The sequence below is a fragment of the Silurus aristotelis genome (genome assembly GCF_946808225.1).
Source record: "Silurus aristotelis genome assembly, chromosome: 18".
NCBI lineage: Eukaryota > Metazoa > Chordata > Actinopteri > Siluriformes > Siluridae > Silurus > Silurus aristotelis.
In genome coordinates this window covers 12,476,260-12,501,160 of record NC_139591.1, presented here as the reverse complement: position 1 = coordinate 12,501,160, position 24,901 = coordinate 12,476,260, and the positions used below count along the sequence as shown (strand labels likewise).

Sequence of the window (24,901 nt, the reverse complement as noted above, 5' to 3'; positions counted from 1 at the left end):
TCATGTTATCTTGTTACATTCATTTTAACACGTAAATCGATCGAAAACTGTGATTATATGACCGATTAATTAAAAAATATATATAGGAAAAAAACACGTCATGAAAAAAACACAACCTATTATTTTAATAATAATCATCATTGTACCTTTTCACCTGACCACCAGAGGGTATAAATGGTTGCTAAGTAATAATTTAACTTTAGTCAATAAAATAATAAAGTCAAATAAAAATAATTAACTATATAACTAAATGTTTAAAGTATTTTACACCAATGTTGTTCTGGTTGAAAACAGACAATAAACACTAAAATTCACAGACTGTTCAGAGTGATCATGATGAGCTCTTTTTGTTGCTGAAAGTGTGACGTGTATATACAGTATATATATATATATATATATATATATATATATATATATATATATATATATATATATATATATATATATATATATATATATATTCTTTATATACCCCTTGCATATTAGTAAGCCTTGGACACACATGACCGTTTACCCAGTGTCACCCAAAAGCCTTGTTGATGTTCTCCCTTCTTGGATAATTTTTGGTAGAAACACCCCACAAGTTCTAGTATTTTGAAAAAGCTCAGACCCAGTTGTCTAGCCATCGATCAAGTTGACCCTTGACAGGAATGTTAAAATCTTTACACCTGCCATTTTTTCTGATTCCAACACATCATCCCACTGTTCACTTGCTGTCTAATATATTCAATTCAATTTAATTCATTTTTATTTGTATAGCGCTTTTAACAATGAACATTGTCTCAAAGCAGCTTTACACAGATAATGTGGTGATTAAAAGTGAATATGTTCTTTATAAGTAAGTTTGTCCCTGATGAGCAAGCCGGTGGCAACTGTGGTGAAAGAAAAACTCCCCGAGATGGCATAAGGAAGAAACTTTAAGAGGAACCAGACTCAAGTGGGAACCCATCCTCATCTGGGTTGCACCAAATGTCCATTTATAGCAGATATACAATGTACAGAGTACAGAGATGATGATCAGAAGTGAAAAGTAGTCCTGAGTCAATGTAGCAGACTGTTGACATTAACTACAGTCCAATTTATCCTCAAAGCACCCGTTTTTACTCCAGAATTTCATGGAACCACCCAAGGCGTTGATGGGAAACCGTCCCAAGCTGCACAGAGTGGCCTCCAGTCAAAGAGAACACTATCCAGAGGCAGGCCTGGACGAAGTGGGAAGATCCACAGAGGGGAGAGGAGCAGGAACAGTGGTCACTGGAACCTCAGGAGCATGTATAACTCAACCGAGAGAGAGAGAGAGAGGAGAGAGAGAGAGAGAGAGAGAGAGAGAGAGAGAGAGAGAGAGAGAGAGAGAGAGAGAGAGAGAGAGAGAGAGAGAAAGAGTAGAGGGTGACAGGAAGAAAAGGATATGGATTATTGTGTGTCTTTATTGTTGTATGAAAGTTAATGTCACTGTGCAGTTTGGACTCCGGCAAGACTCGCTATGGCAGCATAACTAAAAGGGAGAACCAGAAGGTAACACCAACATGAGGGATCTCTGGGATAAAAGATGACCCACCACACCACCTTCAACAAACCTGAGTGAACGTGTGAGAGTGAGGGGACAACAGCATACAAATATCCCAGTTCACCAAACACTCTATATCCATGATCCCTCCAGATCTGCTCCTTTACCTAAGAAAAATCTACTGAAAAAGGCTTGACTAAATAAATGTGTTTTCAACCTCGACTTGAACACTGAGACTGTGTCTGAGTCCTGAACACCGATTGGAAGGCTGTTCCATATCTGTGGGGCTTTATAAGAGAAAAATCTGCCCCCTGCTGTAGTCTTCATTATTTGAGGAACCAACAGATAGCCTGCACCTTTTGATCTAAGTAGGCGTGGAGGATCATACTGGTACAGAATACTCAGATACAGTGGTGCAAAACCGTGCTTTATAAAAAGTGCTTTATACTTCAGTAGTAGTATTTTATAATCAACGTGAGATTTATTTGGGAGCAGTGTAGACTGATTAAAACAGGGGTGATGTGGTCATATTTTCTAGATCTAGTGAGGACTCTTGCTGCTGCATTCTGAACTAACTAAAGCTTATTTATGCACTTACTCGCACACCCAGACAGTAAAGCGGTACAGTAGTCTAATCTAGAAGTAACAAAAGCATGAACTAATTTTTCTGCATTTTGTAACGACATTATATTTCTAATTTTAGCAATATTTCTAAGGTGAAAGAAGGCGATCCTGGTAATATTATTCATGTGAACCTCAGAGGAAAGACGAGGGTCAATAATCATACCAAGATCTTTGACTGCTGTACACGCTGAAACAGAAACACCTTCCAGAGATGCTACATAATCGGAAAGTTTGCTTCTAGCTGCATGTGGTCCTTGTAAAAGTACTTCCGTCTTATCTGAATTGAGCAGAAGAAAGTTATCAAGCATCCACTGTCTAATGTCCTTTAAACACTCTTAACATTGTTAAGCTGATCTCGCTCATCTGGCTTTGCTGGAATATACAACTGTGTATCATCAGCATAGCAATGGAAAGGAATCCCATGTTTATGTATAATTTCACCCAGAGGCAGCATAAATAAAGAGAAAAGCAGTGGGCCTAAGACAGATCCTTGAGGAACACCAAACTTTACCTCAGAGAGTGTGGAGAACTCACCATTTACATCAACAAATTGATAGCGATCAGTCAAATAAGACCTGAGTCAAGAGAGAGCTGTTCCCTTTATTCCAACAACGTTCTCAAGTCTAGCAAGCAGTATATAATGATCAATGGTGTCAAAAGCTGCACTAAGGTCGAGCAGAACAAGCAAAGAGACAAAACCCTGATCAGAGGCCAATAGCAGGTCATTTAACACCTTAACTAGCGCGGTCTCTGTGCTCTGTGCCCAAATCCTGACTGATACATTTCAAAAATGTTATTCATAAGCAGATGTAAGCATAACTGCTGTGCTACTTTTCTAAAATCTTGGATATAAAGGGGAGATTTAATATTGGCCTGTAGTTGGACAGCTGACATGGGTCAAGGTCAGGTTTCTTAATTAGGGGTTTGCTTCAATTAGCTTGAAGGATTTAGGTACATAACCAGTGCTAATAAAAGAGTTTATTATTTTTAAATACATTTACTAAACACTTTAATAGGTATACCTGTACACCTACTTTTGAAGGAAATTATCAACTATTCATATTGTATTACCTAATTACTGAATCATGCAAATACAGCTCAGCAGCCCTGGATAATATTTACGTCAACCATAAAAATAGAAGAAATATGATCCAAAGGCATGTTTGTTGCTGCCAGACAGGTTTGTTTTGGGAATTTCTGTAACTGCTAGTCTTTTGTAAATTTCACAAACAACATTCTGTAGAGTTTACTTAGAATGGTGGAATAAACAAAAAACATCCCATAGAGGCAGTTCTGTGGATAGAAATGCCTTGTTGATTAAGAAAGTCCAATGCAGAATGGCCTGGTTTGAACTGAATGGTTTGAACTGACAGAAAAGCTACAGCAATTCTAATGAACAATCTGTATACCTGTGATGAGCGGAAAGCATCTCAGAAAGCATAACACATGAAACATTGAAGTGCATGGGCTACAAAAGCAATAAACCACATCAGGTTCCTCTCATATCAGAAACCCAGCCATTGGGGTTGCACAAGCCAGTGCACTTTTAATGCCAGTCCAAAGCCCGGATAAACGGGGAGGGTTGCGTTAGGAAGGGCATCCAGCGTTAAACGCTGTGCCAAATCAAATATGCTGTTCATGAATCAGACTTTTATACCGGATTGGTCGAGGCCCGGGTTACCAACAACCGCCACAGGTATTGTTGCCAACAGGGTACCGGTAGAAATTGGGCTACTGTTGGCCGAAGGAGGAGAAGTAGAGGAGGAAGACGTCTACAGAGACAGCAGGGAAAGGAGAATGTAGGAGAGTGGGGGTTGGGGGGGGCACTTTAAATGTTGGTACTATGACTGGTAAAGGGAGAGAATTAGCTGATATGATATAAAGGAGAAAGGTAGACATGTTGTGTGTTCAGGAGACAAAGTAAAAGGGAGTAAGACCAGGAACATTGGAGGTGGGTTTAAACTGTTCCACCATGTTGTGAATGGGAAAAAAATGGTGTAGGGGTGATTCTGAAGGAAGAGTACATTAAAGGTGTAGAAGCAAGTATCTGATAGGGTGATGAATGTAAAGCTGGAAGTTGAAGGGATGATGATAAATGTCACCAGTGCCTATGCTCCACAAGTGGGTTGTGAGATGGAGGAGAAGGAAAGATAGGAAAGACAGTGTAGCTAGACAGCATCAGATGGTGGTCTGTAGGATGGCTTCGAAGGTGAAGAAAAAGAGGAGGAGAGTGATAACTGATAAAAGAATAAGAAACTAAAAGAACTAAAGGAGAAGACTGTAGTGTAGGGCAGAGGTCAGACAGGAGCTCAGTGGTGGTGAAGAGGTGCTGGATGATTGGGCAACTACTGCAGAAGTGATAAGGCAGACAGTTAGAAAGGTACTTGACAATATGTCTGGAAATAGAAAGAAAGACAGAGACATTGTGGAATGAGGAAGTGCAGGGGAAAGCATAAGGAGAAAGAGGTTGACAAAACAGAATTAGGATTAGCAAAGAGATGAGAAAAGTAGGCAGCAGGTAAAGAGGAATGTGGCAAAAGCTAAGGAAAAGGCATATGAGGAGATGTATGAGAAATTGAACACTAAGTAAGTAAAAAAGTATTTGTACCGATTGGCCAGGCAGAGGGACCGAGCTGGAAAGGATGTGCTGCAAGTTAGAGCAATAAAGGATGGAGATGGAAATGTGTTGACTAGTGAGGAGAGTGTGTTAGAAGATGGAGGGAGTATTTTGAGCAGCTGATAAACGAGGAAAATGAGAGAGAGAGAAGGTTCAATAATGTGGTGATGGTGAAGCAGGAAGTGAATAGGATTAGTAAGGAGGAAGTGAGAGCAGCGATTAAGAGGATGAAGAGTGGAAAGTCAGTTGAAACGGATGAATATACCGGTAGAATACCGGTAGAAGCATAGAGATGTTTAGGAGAGATGGCAGTGATAACCAGATTGTTCAACAAGATTTTTTAAGGTGAGAGGATGCCCGAGGAATGGAGAAGGAGTGTGCTGGTATCGATCTTTAGGAATAAGGGAGATGTGCAGACCTGCAGTAACTACAGGGGAATTAAGTTGATCAGTTACACCATGAAGTTATTGGAAAGAGTAGTGGAAGCCAGGCTGAGAGAAGAGGTGACCATCTGTGAGCAACAGTATGGTTTTATGCCAAGGAAGAGCACCACAGATGCATTGTTTGTTTTGAGGAATGTTGATGGAGAAGTATAGAGAAGGACAGAAGAAGTTGCATTGTGTGTTTGTGGATTTGGAGAAAGTGTACGACAGGGTGCAGAGGGAGGAGTTGTGGTACTGTATGAGGAAGTCAGGTGTGTCAGAAAAGTATGTGAGGGTGGTGCAGGACAGTGTGACAGCAGTGAAGTGTGCAGGTACCTGGGGTCAACAGTGCAAAGTGTGTGAGAGTGTGTTAGAGAAATGAAGAAAAGAGTGCAGACAGTGGAGTGGGTGGAGAAGAGTGGCAGGAGTGTTTTGTGAAAGAAGGGTATCTGCAAGAGTGAAAGGGAAAGTTTAGAGGACTGTGGTGAGACCTGCTATGTTGAATGGTTCAGAAAGAATGAAAAGGTGAAGACCAAGAAGGAGGTTTATGGATGTGGTGAGGGAGGACATGCAGGTGGTTGGTTTGAAAGAGGCAGATGTAGAGGACAGAGTAGTATAGAGACGGATGATCCGCTGTCCCCTAATGGGAGCAGCCGAAATAATAATAAGAAGGTTCCTCTCCTGTCAGCCAAGAACAGAGAGGTTACAGTAGACAAAAGACAAATCACCAAAACATTGATTACCACCATTAAAAAAGTTCAGTTTGGATGAACCTGTGCTTACTTTGGCCTCGGATTGCTATTCTTAGCTAACAGTATTGGGAACAGATGTACACACACACACACACACACACACACACACACACACACACACACACACACACACATACACACACACAAGTGCACAAGTGCATCTCAATAAATTAGAATGTCATGGAAAAGTTCACTTATTTCAGTAATTCAAATGAAATTGTGAAACTCATGTATTAAATCAATTCAATGCACGCAGACTGAAGTAGTTTAATCTTTGGTCATTTTAATTGTGATGATTTTGGCTCACATTTAACAAAATCCCACCAATTCAAATCTCAAAAAATTAGAATATGGTGACATGCCAATCAGCTAATCAACTCAAAACACCTGCAAAGGTTACCTGAGCCTTTAAAAAGGTCTCTCAGTTTGTTTCACTAGGCTACGCAATAATGCACTTAGGCTGGGGTCAAGGCATAAAGAGCCACCACACACAGACGTGGCAAGGAATTTGGCTACAATTGTTGTATTCCTCTTGTAATCCACTCCTGATCAACAGACAACGTCAAAGGTGTCTTACCTGGGCAAAGAGAAGAAGAACTGGACTGTTGCCCAGTGGTCCAAAGTCCTCTTTTCAGATGAGAGCAAGTTTTGTATTTCATTTGGAAACCAAGGTCCTAGAGTCTGAAGGAAGGGTGGAGAAGCTCAAAGCCCAAGTTGCTTAAAGTCCAGTGTTAAGTTTCCACAGTCTGTGATGATTTGGGGTGCAATGTCATCTGCTGGTGTTGTGCTTGTTACAAAAAAATAGTAACTAGTTACAGTTACTCGTTACTTCATTCAAAAAGTAACGCCGTTACTTTATTACTTACACCAAAAAGTAATGGTTACTGTTAAGTTACTTTTTAGTTACTTTTTTTAAAGAACCTTCTTTAATGTTCCCATTAATGCCCTTTCATTTTTAAACACTATTTTATTAAAGTCAGACCTGCACAAACTGAATATATCACAAGGATTTCTGAAATAAATAACAAAACAAGCTGAATAATATATTCACAATCAAAAACTAAAGTGGCTTCTGCTGTTGTGTTGAGCTCTTAAAAATGTTCCTTTCACAGCTGAAGTATAAAAACTATCCACAGTGTAGAACAGAACACCGGGTTAGCTTCTAGCTACTAGCTCCTCAGGCATGGAGTTTCTGGAGGTGTTTCAACAGATTGGAGTTGCCGTTTATCGCAGTAGATACGAGCTTCGAACCAGAAAGACACAACTTACATTTGACTTAAAAGTTTTTGTCTTTATACTTAACTAAAGTGAAATAATGAGCATATTTCCACTTTGAGAAACTCGTCTTGCTCTCGCCTCGACTCGCCATTACTGCCGCACAGACCTGAATAAACGGAGACACGCCCACAGCGCGTCTTCTTTGTGTTTACAGTGGTGTTTATCCACCAATCCTAAAATGCGACGCTGCTGTAAGCAGGTTACACTTCAACCGAAATTAATTAATTAAAAAAAGTAACGGGTAACGCACCATACGGTAACGGAGTTACTTTATTTTTAAAAGTAACGCTTGACAGTATTAGTTACTGTCAAAAGTAACGCGTTACCGGTAACGCGCGTTACTGCCCAACACTGGTCATCTGCTGGTGTTGGTCCACTGTGTTTTTTGAAAACCAAAGTCACTGTGCACGTTTACCAAGAAACTTCATGCTTCCTTCTGCTGACCAGCTTTAAAAAGAAGTCAACACACCAAGGTGTGTAGGTGTGCTTGGCTGGCCAGCAAACTCCCTAGACCTGAACCCCTTAGAGAGCCTTTGGGGTATTGTCAAGAGGAATATGAGAAACAAGAGACCAAAAAATGCAGATGAGCTGAAGGCCACTGTCAAAGAAACATGTGCTTCTATACCACCTCAGCAGTGCCACAGACTGATCACCTCCATGCCTCACCGAATTGAGGCAGTAATTAAAGCAAAAGAAGCCCCTGCCAATTATTGAGTACATATACAACAATTAACATACTTTCCAGAAAGCCAACAATTCACTAATTTTTTTTATTATTATTGGTCTTATGAAGTATTGTAATTTGTTGAGATTTGGTGGGTTTTTTATTAAATGTGAGCCAAAATCATTACAATTAAAAGAACCAAAGACTTAACCTACTTCAGTCTGTGTGCATTGAATTAATTTAATACACGAGTTTCACAATTTGAGTTGAATTACTGAAATAAATTTACTTTTCCATGACATTCTAATTTATTGAGATGCACTTGTGCACGTGTGTGTGTGTGTATGAACACCCTGCTATTTTGCAAGTTCTCCCACTTAAAAATCATGGAGGGGTCTGAAATTATCATTGTAGGTGCATGTCCACTGTGAGAGACATAATCTAAAAAAAATAAATCCAGAAATCACAATATATGATTTTTAAACTATTTGTTTGTATGATACAGCTGCAAATAAGTATTTGAACACCTGTCTATCAGCTAGAATTCTGACCCTCAAAGACCCCAAAAGTCTGCCTTTAAAATGTCCACCTACACTACATTTATTATCCTAAATTAGATGCACCTGTTTGAGGTCGTTAGCTGCATAATGACACCTGTCCACCCCATACAATCAGTAAGAATCCAACTACTAACATGGCCAAGACCAAAGAGCTGTCCAAAGACACTAAAGACAAAATTGTACACCTCCACAAGGCTGGAAAGGGCTACGGGGAAGTTGCCAAGCAGCTTGGTGAAAAAAGGTCCACTGTTGGAGCAATCATTAGAAAATGGAAGAAGCTAAACATGACTGTCAATCTCCCTCGGACTGGGGCTCCATGCAAGATCTCACCTCGTGGGGTCTCAATGATCCTAAGAAAGGTGAGAAATCAGCCCAGAACTACATGGGAGGAGCTGGTCAATGACCTGAAAAGAGCTGGGACCACCGTTTCCAAGGTTACTGTTGGTAATACACTAAGACGTCATGGTTTGAAATAATGCATGGCACGGAAGTTTCCCCTGCTTAAACCAGCACATGTCCAGGCACGTCTTAAGTTTGCCAATGACCATTTGGATGATCCAGAGGAGTCATGGGAGAAAGTGATGTGGTCAGATGAGACCAAAATTGAACTTTTGGGTCATAATTCCACTAAACGTGTTTGGAGGAAAAAGAATGATGAATACCATCCCAAGAACACCATCCCTACTGTGAAGCATGGTGGTGGTAGCATTATGCTTTGGGGGTGTTTTTTTGCACATGGGACAGGGCGACTGCACTTTATTAAGGAGAGGATGACCGGGGCCATGTATTGCGAGATTTTGGGGAACAACCTCCTTCCCTCAGTTAGAGCATTGAAGATGGGTCGAGGCTGGGTCTTCCAACATGACAATGACCCGAAGCACACAGCCAGGATAACCAAGGAGCATAGCAAGGTTCTGGTGTGGCTTAGCCAGTCTCCAGACCTAAACCAAATAGAGAATCTTTGGAGGGAGCTCAAACTTCGTGTTTCTCAGCGACAGGCCAGAAACCTGACTGATCTAAAGAAGATCTGTGTGGAGCAGTGGGCCAAAATCCCTCCTGCAGTGTGTGCAAACCTGGTGAAACTCTACAGGAAATGTTTGACCTCTGTAATTGCAAACAAAGGCTACTGTACCAAATATTAACATTACCTTTCTCAGGTGTTCAAATACTTATTTGCAGCTGTATCATACAAATAAATAGTTAAAAATCATACATTGTGATTTCTGGATTTTTTTTTTTTGGATTATGTCTCTCACAGTGGACATGCACCTACGATGACAATTTCAGACCCCTCCATGATTTCTAAGTGGGAGAACTTGCAAAAAAGCAGGGTGTTCAAATACTTATTTTCCTCACTGTATATATATATATATATATATGTATATGTATGTATGTGAACACTAATACTGAAAACATCCAAACAATGAAAGAATACATATAGAATTATATAGTAAACAAAAAAGTGTTAAACAACCCAGAATATTTTTTTTATATTTTTTATTGTCCAAAGTACATACATTTAGCTTTGATGACAGCTTGGCACACTCAAGACTTTCTCTCATCAGATTTACGAGGTGGTTACCTAGAATGAATTCAATTCTTGCCTTCTTAATGTGCTTTAGACAGTCAGTTGTCTTGTGCAAAGGGTGAGTACAGAGTCAATAACCCAATTAGTGCTAATACAACAGCTGTACGAATCCATATTATGCCAAGAAACACCCAGTTAAGCAAAGAGAATAGACAATGCATCATTACTTTGACAAATTAATTTATGTCAATCTGAAAAATCTCAAGAGTTTTACATGCAACCCCAAATGCAGTCTCAAAAATGACCAAACACTGCGATAAGACGGGCTCTCATGAGGACTGTCCTAGGAAAGACCAAGGGCTACCTCTGCTGCAGAGGATAAGTTTATTGGAATTACTAGCCTTAAAAACTGCTGATCTACATAAATGGTTTTCAAAGTTCAAGTGGCAGACATATTTGTACATCTACTGTTCAGTGAACCGTAATGTTCCTTTGCCACAACTCACGAGTTAGGCCTTCGTGGTCGAATTGTGACAAAGGAACCATTACTTCAGAAGAACAACAAGTAGAAGAGACATGCTTTGGCCAAGAAACAGAAGGAATGGACATTAGATCAGTGGAAACTGTTCTTTGGTCTGATGAGTCTGAATCTTTGGTTTGATGCTGTGGGGTGCTTTGCTTTTGTCACTGTTGGTGATTTAGTCCAAAAAGGACAATGACTGAGTGCTGCATAAGATGACCTAGGCTCCAAAATCACCCAATCAAAAACCCAGTTGAGAGGTTAGGCATGAATGTGATCGGAGAGTGTAGAAAAAGCAGCCAACAAGTAGTCAATTACCTCTAGGAACTCCTCAAGTTGGAAAGCTATTCTAGGTGACTACCTTATAACTGAAAGCTTTCTCACCGTTCTTACCTTCATTCACCATTTTACACATCCCCAATCGTTCTGAACTACACTACACACTGTACACCATGCACATTAACACGTTGAGTCGACAGCACTTTGCACAGACTCAACAAACATCATCCCCCCCCCTTTCTTTAACATACCCTTTCATTATTTTGAAGTACAGTATTATTGTATGCCTTATTGTCTATGTTTGTGTTTACTGCTGGAAGCTGTAATTTCCCATTGGGGTGAATAAAGTATCTATCTTTCTAACTTGTCTGTCTGTCTGTCAAGTGTCCAAAGTCTGTCTTTATTTGAAGAATCAAAAATTATAAAAGATATTCTGAGATATTTAAGATGTTTTATGTTAACTACATAATTTTATTGTCTTCAAAATGAATGTAAAAGGTTAAAAAATAATATCGAAAAACCACTGAAGGAGGAGGTGTTTTCAAAAATGTGTTACCTACTAGGCCACTAGAAACACCCAGACGGGCCATAATTAAAGGGCGCTGTCTGCCTGTACACACTGTTAAGGTGTTTTCTCTTTTAATAAGCCAATTGCACACAAGCAAAATGATCACGTTCCACCTTAAAATGTCTTGTTTGTGAAAAATATGGCGCTGCGTATGTGTAAGGCGGAGGCTCCGCCCACAGGGCTGATGTTCGGCCTCTCGGCCACCGCTGACAGGAACCAGGAAACTTTGCGCTGTCAGAGAGCAAGGCAGAGAGCAGAGGGCAGCTGTAAACACTCTATACCAATTTACCATCCATACAATACCAAGTTAAGTTACAGCGAAGCCGCGGGTCGTTAGTGTAAAATACTGAACCATGTCAGGAGAAGCGAGATTCGTGAGTCCCTTCCACAGACCCCACTGTCTGTCTGCAGCTGCACCCGCTGGAAAAGCCAAACTCACTCACCCGGGAAAAGCCATTTTAGCGGGTAAGCTCAATCTCACCGCCCGGACACAGCAGTGTAAAGAGAGATTACAGGTTTTACAGCACGACTTAGTGTGCAGCGGCACTGACTCGGACAGAGGAACATAACACGTTTACACTTTCAGCCATTGCACTGGTTTTATAGCTTTAAGTGTAACACAACTGGTGCTTTCAACAGGATCGTGTCACATAAACCCCATCACGGTGCAGGCAAGTACCTGGTGTGATCCGGCATGTACATCTCAAACACAGTGTGGAGAAATATTAATGCTTGCGATTGTTTTCCCTGCGTTTTTATTTTATTTTATTTTAAAAATCTTAAAAAAAATTTGTCCGTCTTTACACGTGTGTTCTGTCTGTCTGATTCCCAACAGTCTGGTGTGTTTGCTTGCAGACAAATTTTGATGTGTTGATGCAGCACGATAAAAAATACATGCATTTATTCTGCATTTAAATAAAGATGAAGTGACACCTAGGTGTGGAACAGGATGGAAACTACTACTGTATGCTGTAACTTTACAGGACGTCATGTTTTTTTTTTTTTTTTATATGGCATGGTATCTGCATGTGTATGACAAACACACTGAGCATATTTTTTAAGTTAACAACTGGAACAAATACGTGGTTCCTTTTAATTAAAGCCTTGATCATGTTTTTTCTAACGTGTGTGTGTGTGTGTGTGTGTGTGTGTGTGTGTTTGTGTTTTAATATTTGCTCCTTAACATACAAGGCTACCTTGATTTTAAAATTGATATGGACTACACCACACCAGGGGAAAAAATATTTTATATATATATATATATATATATATATATATATATATATATATATATATATATATATATATATATATATATAATATTTACATGTGTGTGTGTGTGTGTTGTGTGTGTGTAAAAAAAGAAATACAAACGGTTCAAATCAATTTGTTTTCTGGTTCATTTGATCAAAAGTCTTGATCAGTAAGCAGGTATGCAGATGTATCTGTCAGATCCCGATGTGACGCTTAAAAATCCATCTTCTCCTGGGTGATACTGAAAAAATGAGATCTTGAAAGACAAATGGTATGGGTTTTAAAAGATGTTCAGTTTAAGTTTAGGGAAAATAAGCTGAAATATGCAAAAAAATAAAAAATTATATATTCTTTGGTTTCACATTGTAAATCGTGTCAGTTTTATTATGTTAGTTGGCATTTATATTAATGCATAAAAAAGAAACGTAGTCGGAGCTTTGGTCCTTTCATTTCTTTGTGAAAATGACAGAATGAGAATGAGCAATATATGTTGAACGACATTGTCCTTTGCAGTGGTCCTTTTAGGAGATTACATTTTATATGATCGTGTAGACGGGGCTTTGCTAATTAGATAAAGCGCGTGTGAGTGAGGGTATCACCTTCCTAGCTTAAAAAATACGATGATTCTTCTTAATACATTTCTTCAAAAATGTTAATGGTTAATTATAATCTAATTATACCTGAATAAAGTCTGGGATCTTATAACTTTATTCGAGGTTCATCTTCCTTGCTTTGTTTGTGCATAGATTGCAGTCTATTGGATGGAAATATTTAGCACGTTTTGTTCTCAGTTAAATAAATGTCAGTTTCTATAGCTCTTTGAAGGAGCGTCATGCAAAGTAAAGCATGACGACACATTCACAAAAATAGAAACACGTCTCAGCTGAATTGAATCATGATGCATTTTGATTTGTGCGTGTGAACATTCAGCATTGGCGCTTCAGTGAAAGAACCAATGACTCAGCATTTCCAAAGACACGTCCCATTTTCTGGCTTGACAGCTGCACACTTATACTACTGTCACCCCGGCCTTTCTTGATCATAACAATGCTAAAGAGCAATATAATATTGGAAAAAAATTTAGAAATGTGGCCAACGTGTAAACGTACGTGTATCACGGTCATCTTTTAAAGCTTACTGTTGTGTGTAGTTTGCTGGTTCCCTCGTTGGTTGCGTGTTGTAAGTTTAACATGTCGATAACCTTTGCACTCACGTTAATCCTACAGTCAGCACAGTTGTAGAGAGTGAATCAGAGATAGGAGCGATCCTTTCATCTAACCCAGAAACTAAGATAAACTCACACTCGACCCTGAGATTAAATCAAACTAGCTAAAATGAGCATTGTCATTCGAACTGTCATTGCAAACAAACAGAATATACGATCACAAGATCCTGATTGTTTTTTTTTTGTTTTTTTTGCCCATGCCTCACTGGCATACTAAATTCTGAAAACCTGAAATACAAGTAAAAAATAATCTCATTTTGTTAATTTTTTATTCAACTCATTCCTGTTGGACAGGTGCACTAAATCCTGAAGAACCAGTCTTTTTCTGTTTGAAGAAAGAAAAAAAAAAATTGTTGTATTGTTGGGTTCAATACATGCTACATTATTTTAAATTCTGTCTCAAACTTTGTATAAATCACAAAACATTTTTAGAGCGAGTGCAAAATAATCCCAAGGGGACACAGATTTTCCACAATTCTAATAATCAATAAACTATTTATCTCAGTTTGTGTTAATATTTTACTATGCAAAATGTTCAGTTTGCACATCCTGGTCAAAAATAAAGCAAACATTATATGAATTATAGGAGTGCCTTTCCTGAGAAGAATGAGCTCAGTGCTGCATATAATAATACACCTTAAAAAGAAAGCTGTGTTTATGCAACCTTCCGAATGGAAAAAAACATCCGGTTTGTGTCGGTTGTGACAGTGAAACCTTTACGTAACGAGTGTGTTTGTGAGGAAAGGTCAAAAATATAAAAAAAAAAATCCCATACAGCTCATGCTGATGTGTGGACACTGGATGATCCTTATACAGTTTTTACACTTGCACAGAATTTGGCATGGATTTAGAGGCCAGACGTGTCAAAATCCTTTTACTTACACAAAAGTACATTTATTCAATGAAATAAATCTGCCACGTGATAGCTAATTATACATACGCAATACAAGCTACTAGTACTCTGTGTATGTGTAAATGTAGTGTATGTAGCAACATATAGATTACAGTGATTAGTATAGGTTTTATTTTTGCTACTTTTAAATTGTAATTTTTGATCGACCCATCTGAGTTGCATGATGCTAAAAAGGCAAATGAGCATTTGTATATAAATAAGTGATTATAGGGAAAAAAAGTAGATTTTGGCAATATTTTGAGTAAAATATTGGTTGAAAGTAAAGTATATCAAAAAGCCACTCCCTAATTCCAGTAAAGGTGCAGTACTATTTTACTGAATTATACTATTCTGCATAGCGCATATTTGTGTATGAATTCATGATAAACTGAATTACACAAATATTTTTTCTGTTCCCTGACATTAGGCAGGATTGATTTAAACTCCATGTTGATTTATGTTGATCCAAATCCCTTTTGTTTTAGTGGACAGAATAACATGCAGGTGTGTCTCTGGCTGGTTCTTTATAAGCAGTCTGGGAATGTGACGTGTCTTTACTCGTAGTTGGGTTCTGACTGGCATGCAAGGAGAGCAAAGAAAGCAAGGAGAGCAAAGAGCAAAGAGCATGTGCTGTCATTGTGGCAGAACCTTGTCATTTATTCTTCCCCCCCTTTGCACTGTTAAGCAGCAGGACTGGTGGCTCGTGACACACCCCTTCAAGCTTGATGAGGCAGTGGGTGTTTTCTGTGGGGAGAATCGCAGGGAGCCAATCACACAAGCTCGCATGAGACTCTGCTGTTTGCTCCTCAACCGGCAGATGCCTTGAGCTGAAAAATTTAAGGAGGCTCCAGCGTATTTTGAATCCTTGCTTTTGAGAATGGCTTACATTTAACACCCAAAACAGGCCCGATTACATGATTATAAAAGGGTATATAATATCATGACTGTCATTCATTTGATTCAGAAAAAAGTTTTCTTTTAATATTTTTTTTTTTTTTATGGCAAATATCAAAAATATGGAATGCAGAAGTTTTTGGGGCGTCTTTAAATCGAGGACCATGGGGTATACAATCAAATGTGATTTTTAAACCACAATAAAAAATCTACAGCAGTTTTCTTATGTATTATGTTATATCTTTGGTATACCTTTATGATGAAACACAGACTGAATAAAGGTTGATTTGTATTAAATCATTTAAATAAATATTAGTGCAGTAAGTATGGAAAGTGTGGCTGTAGTAAATTAGACATTATAAATATTGGCAATGTTAATAGATATAGCTGTGTACATTTTGTACAAAATATTAAGTTGTGCAAATGATTCAATCCTTTTTAGATCAATTTCTTTCTGTGTTTCAGTTTTGTGAAATGAAGATTTGTTTATTTGGATTGTCAGGATGAAGGCTGATCTGTTTTGGTGTTTTGATGAATTTCCTGTATCAAAGGCTGATTTATTTGCATGATATTTTTGTGCCCCCAAATCCATGCTTGTTTTTTGCTTCTAAACATAAATGGTTAGATAGAAGACTCTGCAACCCAACACACTGTAAAGAATAGCAAATCTAAACTATTAATTTAATAATAAATAAAAGGACAAGGTAATTTTTTTTTGTGGCATGTTTATTTGAATGGTTATTTTGGGGGGTTTTTGCCTATTGAAAGTGCTTGGAGACGAACTTGACAAATCTCCTCAAATCTGTTTGCTGTGTGTTTTGTTAGCGGTGGATGTAAATGTGGGTCCCTCTCTGTTTTTGCAGGTGGACTCGCAGGAGGGATTGAAATCTGCATCACTTTCCCGACAGAGTATGTGAAGACCCAGTTACAGTTGGACGAGAAGGCAAACCCACCACGCTTCAAAGGAATCGGTGTGTGTCTCCTTATGTTTTATACGTTTATTTAAAATATATATAATTATTATATATATATATATATATATATATATATATATATATATATATATATATATATATATATATATATATATATATATATATGTTTAATAAAGTGCAGAAATCAATAACTATTGTAAAACTTGCCATTTCTTAAAAAGTGTCACCTTTTTTCCCCCATTATAAATAAATGCCTCATCCTGGCCATGTGAGGAAAACGGAACGTTTTTGTTCGAACTGCATGTTAAGTTCAGGGTCCAAATGTGTAATATCTCGAGTATGCATCAGAGATTAACTAATGGTTCATAGTCCCTCGAAGGCAGGCTTTTCCTTTTTTTTTTTTCCCAACAACTTGTTTTCCAGCACTGAGTGTTCCACTTGGGAAATTTGCTCTCCTGTGACAACACTTCAAATAGTAGATGACGTTTACTGATTTTTATCATCGAGGGTTCATTGGCATAATCAATGATTTACTTTCTTTTTTTTTTTTTTCTTGGTGAAACAAGCAAACAAATCAGTCCCTTACAGACTATAACACCTATGACCCACATAACAGCTGAAGAAAAGGAACAAAAAAAACATCATCCTTGAGGGGAAATACCTTGAATGAATTGCAGATAAATTTTAGTTAATAACATTTATTATTAAGTGGTCTATGATATTTTTATTTCATAGGTAAATTCTTGTTGGCCTTTTTTTACATAGTTGAATAGTTTCTTCCACTACCCACAATGCTGATAGTCGTGGCACATAGAATTAGCACTTCCTTCATTTCTACCGAGTCTGCAGAGGTCTTCAGCTCTACTTTTCTAATCTATACACTTTTCCGCTCAAACAGATAAGCTTCCACTGCTTTGACTATGACACAAATGCGATCTCGCAGATCGGCTCATATAGCTACACTGCCTTCTGAGCATTTGAGCGCAGCATTTTGCTTTTTCCACAGTTGTTGTTTTTTGTTTGTTCTCAACAACGCTCTTTTCAGCAAAACCTGTTATATCTCATATTAAGATCCTTAATTCTTTTTCTTCCTTTGTGTCAGCTTGACCAATAACCACTAAGTTTTTTCTTCAACATTGCCATACAAACATGTTTATCTCCATCTTTTTTCACTTTTGCTCAGGTGATTGCGTCAAGCAGACAGTGCAGGGTCACGGAGTAAAAGGTCTGTACAGAGGCCTCAGCTCTCTGCTCTATGGCTCCATTCCCAAAGCTGCTGTAAGGTAACTGACCTGTCCAATGTACTTCTGATGTAATGAAAGCCTGCTGCTGTTTTATTTTCTACACAACAGTGACCCTGATACAGTACAAGTAGTATTGGGACACCTGACTTTTCCAGCCACATGTGGTTCTTCCCCTAAACCGTTACCACTACATTGGAAGCACACAGTTGTATAGGAAGTCTTTGGATGCAACAAAATTAAACATTCTATTTACTTGAACCAGTAGACATAAAGCTGTTCCAGCATGAAAATGTCACAGTGCACAAAGTTATTTCTATGTTTTACATGGGTTGGAGTGAAAGGTCTTGAGTGGCCTGCTGTTGAGCTCTGACCTCAACCCTAGTGAACACCTTTGGGATGAATTGGAACACTGAATGCACCTCAGGCCTCCTCACCCTACATCAGTAGCTTTACTTTATTAAGAGTATAGGGTTTTCAACAGCAAATCGAGACTAAATGTGGAAGAGGCCATTTTTTGCATAACTATTAAGTAAAAATGTGAATTTTGTCTCTTTTGTCTTCAGGTTCGGTATGTTTGAGTTCCTCAGTAACCAGATGAGGGACGAGTCCGGCAAGCTGGACAGTACCCGAGGCTTGATATGCGGTCTGGGTGCTGGAGTAGCTGAGGCCGTAGTTGTGGTGTGTCCTATGGAGACAATAAAGGTTTGTGTGACGGTGATATTTAATCTTCATTGATCAGGGAACCAGCATCAGTTGTTTCCAACTTACATCACAGCAGAGTTAAATGCTCAATTGTGATTGGTCAGAGGGCATTGGTTAGTTTTCTGCAACATCAGGTCTGATGATAATGTCAACTTTAATTCAATTCACACTTTTTATTTAATGCACAGCTAATATGTTGGAGGTGTTTAGTGGCAGCTCAATCACAGGGGCATTAAATAGTTTAGCATTGATTCAGGAACAGGTTTGATCTTCACTTTCACAATCAGAAGGAGTTTCATGCATTCTTGTTGTCATGGTGCTAAGCAAGTTACTGTACTCCTGATTGTATCCTGCTTATGATGGAGCAATAAAAATGTTTGAATGTGACTACACAAATAAAATATGATTACACGTTTTTAATCTCATTAATAGATTTTACACAAAACCTACACTTTTCTAAAGAGACTTTGGTATGTATTAATAGTGAATATCTGCTTTCTGTCCCATTTCAGGTTAAATTTATTCATGATCAGACCTCAGCAAACCCAAAGTACAGAGGATTTTTCCATGGCGTGAGGGAAATAGTCAGAACACAAGGTTTGTTTTGCCCCCTGCTGGAGAACAGATTACACCATGCTTTCATCTTTATTTAATTTGAAGAGTTTAATTAAAAATGTAATCAACATATTTCACATGCAGATTTAATAAAATCTACCTTTGGTTTGACAGCAAAACTTAGTCTTGGATTTAGGCTTAAAGTTGACATCATTGTTGCTATTTTTAGTGTCAGATAAAGGGATCAAAGCATTTTAATAATAATAATAATAGCAATAACAACAATAACATAATAGATTGAATTGAAGAAATTGCAATTCATCATTAGATTTGTATTGTACATTCATGCAGTACTTATTGGGTTTTTGCATTATATAACTGAGCATGCAGGTATTAACAAACATAGTAAAATTTTCTACAAAGTGAAATACTTTTCACAACAGTGACCCTGATAAAGTACAAGTAGAAAGTAATTGGTGACCAAAACCTGTTTCCGGCATGACAAGGCCTCTGTGCACAAAAGGAGCTTCATGAAGATATGGTTTACATGGATTGGAGTGGAAGATCTTGAGTGGGTGGCTATAGAGCTCTGATCTCAACTCTAATGAACATGTTTGGGACGAACTGGAACGCTGACTGCACCCCGGTTCTCACGTTACATTTTTACCTGACTTTCTTTAATAATTCCCATGTAGTTGAATGAGCACAAATCTCCAAATGGTGCAAATGGTGACCTAAATGTGAAAGGAGGTTTGTCCATATAGTGTATACATTTATTTATAAAGAAATAAAGGATTATTAATACACATGAGAAACTTGTTACTGTAATTGAGGTCTCATTATTAAAAAAAAATGCTGATTCAAAAACAAATTACTTGTTTCTGGAGAGGGATGCAGAATGGAGTGAAATGTGTTGTAATCCGGTGGCTTTCCTGTGTTTCCTAAAGGATTTAGGGGAACGTATCAGGGATTGACAGCGACAGTATTGAAGCAAGGGTCAAATCAGGCTATTCGCTTCTATGTTATGACCTCCTTGAGAAACTGGTACAAAGGTTTGTGTTAAACTTTCAAAGCATTTACATGATTCTGAATTTCACAACTCTGTGCATATGCAGCACAGCCACGTTGGCTTTAAGCTTACAAAGTTTTTTTCTCTTTTAAAACCAGGTGACAACCCTAACAAACCTATAAACCCGTTAGTGACGGGAGTTTTTGGAGCTGTAGCCGGGGCTGCTAGTGTGTTTGGGAACACACCACTTGATGTAATTAAGACTCGCATGCAGGTGAGTTTAAAATTTCTTTAAAGACGTCTACAAAGACTTATGATAATGAGTATGATCATTTTAATTTAAGGGAACCTTTATGTCTATATTTAATGCCATGTAGCATGCTGAAGATTTTAATATTTTTGCGTATTTAGTATAAAAAAATAGGAAATTTGTAAAAAGTATAATCATTAAAACGAATGCATCCAGTTTTAGCATAGAGTTCTAGCAGATGTGAATAATACTTCTTAATATAAATATTTTCTAAAGTGGAAACATTATCATTCATAGCCCAGTACATACACCTACCACACATTTTAGCATTTTATAGAGCAGATGTTTTGACAGTAGTGGTGTACAGATGCACTGTTGATTACAAAAGCATGATGTTGATATCGTTCAGATATTTCTGGCACTCAGGGAAGGGGTTTCCAGTTTACGTTTTCTGACAGGGGAAAGTCCTTAGGACTGTTAAAGAGAAACTGTTGAGGGAATGACTGCTTGTAGCTTCTATTCTGTGTGTAAGTGATAACAAGAGCTTACTCATGTTACACATGCTTACAACCTGAGCATAAAAGAACAACATGTATAGCATACACGGATCAGGCATAACATCATGACCACGTGCCTAATATTGTGTTGGTTTTCCTTTTGCTGCCAAAACAGTCCTGACCCATTGAGCATTAACATAAACTTCAGTAATTTGAGCTACAGTAGCTCTTCTGTTGGATCAGACCACACAAACTCGCTGAAATCCTTCTAAATCTGCTTCTAAACACATCAACTTTGAGGAGAAAAATGTTTACTTGCTGCCTAATATATCCCACCAACAAACAGGTGCCATGATGTAGATATTATCAGTGTATTCACGGACCAGTCACAATGTTATAATGTCATAGTGTTATTCCTGATCTGTGTATATAGCATATAGCATAAAACATATGGTGTTCTTTAAAAAATGAAAAAGTGTTACAAATCTTAGCGATATAACAAATAGATAGGTAGATACAATTTTACTGTCTTTGGAAAGTACAGGTATGGAGCAAAGAAATGCAGTTTAGCGGCTACCAGAAGCACAAATAGTAGCAATATGTTTAATTTCTATAGTAGATATATTATACTAAAATGGTTGCTGAACTGTGAGGGGTGTAATTACTTTTGTGAGATACTGTATATATATATATATATATATATATATATATATATATATATATATATATATATATATATATATATATATATATATATATATATAGTGTCCTGGTGAGTAATTAAACATCTCTGTCCAGGGCCTGGAGGCACACAAATATAAGAGCACTGTGGACTGTGCCTTGAAAATCATGAAACACGAAGGACCAGCAGCGTAAGTGATCATACTGACACTGACTATGCTGTTAAAGTACACATCATCAGATATTTGAAATATTGATTTAAATGCATATTTGTGCTCTAGGTTTTACAAAGGTACTATTCCGAGACTCGGGCGCGTGTGTTTGGATGTGGCAATCGTGTTTGTGATCTACGATGAGGTGGTGAAGGCTCTTAACATTGTGTGGAAGACAGATTAACACGGAGAGCGCTGCACAGGCGGCTTATAAAACACGGCCAGACCTTCACAACAAATGCAGACACTGGGAAATGAGACACGACATCAGTAGGGCGAGGCAACATCACACGAGCTGTGAAAGTGTTTAAGTTTCCTCTATGTAATTAATTCCATAAAAAAAAAAATTCCCCAAAAAATGTGAGGTATAGAAATACTTGAAAAACTGGTTTGTCGAGAAGGAAAAAAAAAAACATTCATTACACCACGTTATGGCTTCAGCGGTGAAGTCTTTGGAAAGCCAAATGTTTCTAATGTGGAGAGAGAACACTGGCTTAGAAAATTTGTGTTTCTAGTGTTTTAATCTTTTTTTTTTAATTGATTTTACTTTTGTAACTGGAAAATAGTTACTTTGCCTTTATTATTGTTAATTTTCTGATCAGTTGGTGTTATGTCAAGTAAAGACACTAAAATATATTCAGTGGTGAGGACAAAAAAACTTTGTCAATGCATGTGTACAGCATGTGTTACAGCTAAAAAAAAAATTCTTCAAGGAGGTTTCAACTAAAAATTATTAATAATAATAATTATAATAATTTACTATACGGAAGAATGAGAGTTAAGTGGAGCCTGAGTGATTTTTTTCCCCTCTCTTTTGTTAAGCTAATATAATTCCTAATGTGATTCCTAAAGTGTTTATTATTTCTTTATTTCAATACTGATAAGTTCTTAGATCCAAAGACGCACAGAACATTGAACCATCATGACGCATCACCAAAGCCTTTACCTTACAGAAACACACATTCCTCAGTATCTCCAGTAAATACATGCACTTTTTAAAACCTTAACGGATTTGGTACTAATGGAAGAGAAGTAATGAATTTACTTTTAAGTGCCTGACCAGTATTTACTAGTGTTTATTAACAGTGTGTAGCTTTTCTCATAAATGTTGCCAGGAACAATGATGCCAGGTTTTCTTTTTTTTTTATTTTATTAAATTTTTTTACATTTTTTTGAAACCCTAAACAATCTAAATGCAACCTAGAGGACTATTAGCAGTGCTATTGACTAGAGCAGTTTGATCGACATTACATTTGTGTGTGCTACAGAATATTTTAATATTAATAATGCTTAAAAATGATACATTTCCTATATAGCCACCCGAAAACGTTTGGTTCGAAAAGCTGTTCATGAATCTGAAATTGCCTTAAATTGTTCTGTTTCGAGTGCCATTATCAGATTGATCACTTTTCCTACCTCAAGAAATTCCCAGAAAATCCACAGTGTCAAGAGGTGTAAAGAAATTGTCTTTGTCCTAGTGTCTCCCTTACTTATGTTGCATATATAATACACTATATAGATATATGGATAAAAAAATATATATTTAGCAAATGTTAAATAAATAAATGTCATTATGGTGGAGCAGAAGCAAATGTAGATGTTTGTGCTACTTAATGTTGTGTGCCACATGGGAGCATAACACTGTGTTTAGTATGTATGATAAGGAAGAATATTTGTGCCTAATTAATGTTTGTCTCTGGTATTAAAATGTTCATACCTTTAAAAAAAAAAAAAAAATGCATGTTGTATTGAGTGTTAGTGTTTTATTCCGGTCTTTGCTGTTGTACATCTGGTTCTGTGTGTACATCTGTACTGTTTCTGTTCATGCTTATTCCATTGTTCAGAAGATACCAGCTGCCAGGAATAAATATATGTAGTTAATAGTGATGAGGAAATACTGATGGACATTACTTAATCGTTTTTGATGCTCATCCGAGACTGAAAACATTTACACTGTTCTATTATACTGACAGATATATTGATAATCCATCATACTATGTGCCTTTAAATTATGTTCTTAATGTTCAATAAATCTTGGTGGCTGGACATGAATTTGTGTGAGTTCTATATTATTTATTTTTTAAAGCATGAAGCAACATTAGGTGACCAAAATTTGTCGACATCTGACCCTAAGACTTGCATGTGCTTTTTGAACACATTGTTTTACATTTAGTTCCTACATATAAGAGTGGAGGAAGGTGCACACAGGTGGACTATGTTCTATACAGGAGATGCAACCTGAAAGAGATTGGAGACTGTAAGGTGTTGGCAGGGGACAGTAAAGCTAGCCCGCATCGGATGGTGGTCTGTAGGATGGTTTTGGAGGTGAAGAAGAAGAGGAGGAGAGTAAGGCTTAAAAGAAGAATAAAATGGTGGAAACTAATGGAGGAAGAGTGTAGTGTGAGATTCAGGGAAGACGTCAGACAGGGGCTCGGTGGTGGTGAAGAGGTGCTGGATGATTGGGCAACTACTGCAGAAGTGATAAGAGAGACAGATAGAAAGGTACTTGGTGTGACATCTGGAAATAAAAAAAGAAAGACAAAGAGACATGGTGGTGGAATGAGGAAGTGGAGGAGAGCATAAGGAGAAAGAGATGCAGCAGCAGGTGAAGAGGGATGTGGCAAAAGCCAAGGAAAAGGCATATGAGGAGCTGTATGAGAGGTTGGACACTAATGAAGGAGAAAAGGATTTATACCGATTGGCCATTTAGAGAGACCGAGCTGGGAAGGATGTGCTGCAAGTTAGAGCAATAAAGGATGGAGATGGAAATGTGTTGACTAGTGAGGAGAGTGTGTTGAGAAGATGGAGGGAGTATTTTGAGCAGCTAATGAATAAGGAAAATGAGAGAGAGAGAAGGTTGGATGGTGTGGAGATGGTGAAGTAGGAAGTAAATAGGTTTAGTAAGAAGAAAGTGAGAACAGCGAGAGAAGGGAAAAGTTTATAGGACTGTGGTGAGGCCTGCGATGTTGTATGGTTTAGTAACAGTGGCATTGAGTAAAAGACAGGAGGTGGAGCTGGAGGTAGCAGAGCTGAAGATGTTGAGGTTTTTGTTGGGAGTGACAATGATGGACAGGATTAGAAATTAGTTTATTAGAGGGACAGCGCATGTAGAACGTTTTGGAGACAAGGTGAGGGAGGTGTGCTTGAGATGGTTTGGACATGTGCAGAGGAGGGACATGGGGTATATTGGTAGGAGAATGCAGAGGATGGAGCCGCTAGGAAGGAGGAAAAG

General features: G+C 37.9%; 1 protein-coding gene and 1 long non-coding RNA gene across 2 annotated transcripts in view; one reads left to right on the top strand and one right to left on the bottom strand.

Annotated features, from left to right (window-relative positions):
* Nucleotides 1–24,901, bottom strand: part of LOC310741492 — a 126,674-nt gene that overhangs the window by 29,640 nt on the left and 72,133 nt on the right. The window lies entirely within an intron of this gene.
* On the top strand, nucleotides 11,477–23,721 carry slc25a1b (slc25a1 solute carrier family 25 member 1b). Its single transcript, XM_083569461.1, has 9 exons — nucleotides 11,477–11,784; nucleotides 16,448–16,555; nucleotides 17,703–17,802; nucleotides 18,327–18,465; nucleotides 18,978–19,062; nucleotides 19,968–20,072; nucleotides 20,188–20,303; nucleotides 21,575–21,648; nucleotides 21,739–23,721. The coding sequence occupies exons 1-9, from the start codon at nucleotides 11,673–11,675 to the stop codon at nucleotides 21,851–21,853; spliced, it is 954 nt and encodes a 317-aa protein (XP_083425587.1). The 5' UTR covers nucleotides 11,477–11,672; the 3' UTR covers nucleotides 21,854–23,721.